We start from the raw sequence: 1244 nt of genomic DNA, 5'->3' as shown, positions 1-1244 counted from the left end.
GGGTCTCCAAGAAGAGACCCCCAGAACCCCCAACCCAGGGGACCAGATGGCCACGGTGACATCGGGGTCACCCACTGGACATCAACGATGGCATTTTGTGGGGTCCCTGAGAGGTGACGGTCCCGGGACCCCCATCCTATAGGATGAGATGGCCGTAGTGACATCGGGGTCACCCTTTGGACCTCGAGGACATCGCTTCCGCAGGGTCCCCAAGAGGATCCCACAGCCGCCCCCCCCGGGGTCCGGGCTCCGCAGTGACGGCCCTGGATCCCAACGACGGCGTTTTTTGTGGGATCCCTCCGTGGGGGTCCCCCCTCCCCAGACTCCCCCCTTCCCCGAGGGGCTCTGTGGGGCTCCGTGCCCCCCCACCTTCGCAGGTGAGTTTGGTGGAAGCCAAGCCCAGGCGCAGCACGGAGCGGTTCCCAATCAGCCCCGTCTTCAGGTTGCGAACTCCTTCGTTGCCAATGGGGTTGTGGCCCAGGTTCAGGGTCTCCAGGCTCTGTGCGTGGGGCTGTGGGGACAGCGGGGGGACAATGGGGACATCCCAAAGCCTGGGGGGACGTTAGGGACAATGGGGACATCCCAAAGCCTGGGGGGACACTGGGGACATCCTGAAGCCTGGGGGGACAACAGGGACACTGGGGACATCCCAAAGCCTGGGGGGACAACAGGGACACTGGGGACATCCCAAAGCCTGGGGGGACATTAGGGACAATGGGGACATCCCAAAGCCTGGGGGGACATTGGGGACATCCTGAAGCCTGGGGGGACGCTGGGGACATTGGGGACATCCCAAAGCCTGTGGGGATGTTGGGGATGTCCTGAAGTCTGGGGACACCACGGCTCAGAGATGGGGACATCCTGAGGTCTGGGGATGCTGGGGACAACAGGGACATCCCAAAACCTGGGGGGATACTGGGGACAATGGGGACATCTTGAAGCCTAGGGGGACACTGGGGACATCCCAAAGCCTTGGGAAACCAGAGGTTGGTGTTGGGGATGTCCTGAAGACTGGGGGACAATGGGGACGCACTGGGGACATCCCCACGTCTGGGGGGACGTTGGGGACACGTCGGGGACACTCACCAGTGTGACCCCCAGGTACGCCGTCCCTGCCTGTGTCACCTGGTTGTTCCACAGCACCAACGTCACCAAACCACGGCGCTGCTCCCGCAGCCCCTCGCACAGATAGGCCAGGCCTGGGGACATGGGGACACGTGGGGACGTGTGGGGACATGGGGGGA

The 1244-nt window shown here is 63.9% G+C and overlaps 1 protein-coding gene across 1 annotated transcript; it reads right to left on the bottom strand.

The window, feature by feature from the left end:
• Nucleotides 1–154: 154 nt before the first annotated feature.
• LOC104915788 (protein phosphatase 1 regulatory subunit 37-like) lies at nucleotides 155–1235 on the bottom strand. Its single transcript, XM_010726712.2, has 2 exons — nucleotides 1087–1235; nucleotides 155–511 (listed from the first exon to the last, which is right to left on the bottom strand). Exons 1-2 carry the CDS (start codon nucleotides 1207–1209, stop codon nucleotides 170–172), a joined length of 465 nt encoding a protein of 154 aa, XP_010725014.2. The 5' UTR covers nucleotides 1210–1235; the 3' UTR covers nucleotides 155–169.
• Between the last annotated feature and the right edge of the window lie 9 nt (nucleotides 1236–1244).

The sequence above is a fragment of the Meleagris gallopavo genome, unplaced genomic scaffold, assembly GCF_000146605.3.
Source record: "Meleagris gallopavo isolate NT-WF06-2002-E0010 breed Aviagen turkey brand Nicholas breeding stock unplaced genomic scaffold, Turkey_5.1 ChrUn_random_7180001851324, whole genome shotgun sequence".
NCBI classification, from domain to species: Eukaryota; Metazoa; Chordata; class Aves; order Galliformes; family Phasianidae; genus Meleagris; species Meleagris gallopavo.
This window is presented reverse-complemented; position numbering and strand designations above follow the sequence as displayed.

What these genes read in the sequence shown, in the direction of transcription:
- LOC104915788 (XM_010726712.2), bottom strand. Translation starts at nt 1,209, where the DNA reads ATGTCCCCAGGCCTGGCCTATCTGTGCGAGGGGCTGCGGGAGCAGCGC. An exon ending in CGTACCTGGGGGTCACACTG is followed by an intron (nt 512 to 1,086) that starts GTGAGTGTCCCC and finishes CTGTCCCCACAG; the next exon opens with CCCCACGCACAGAGCCTGGA.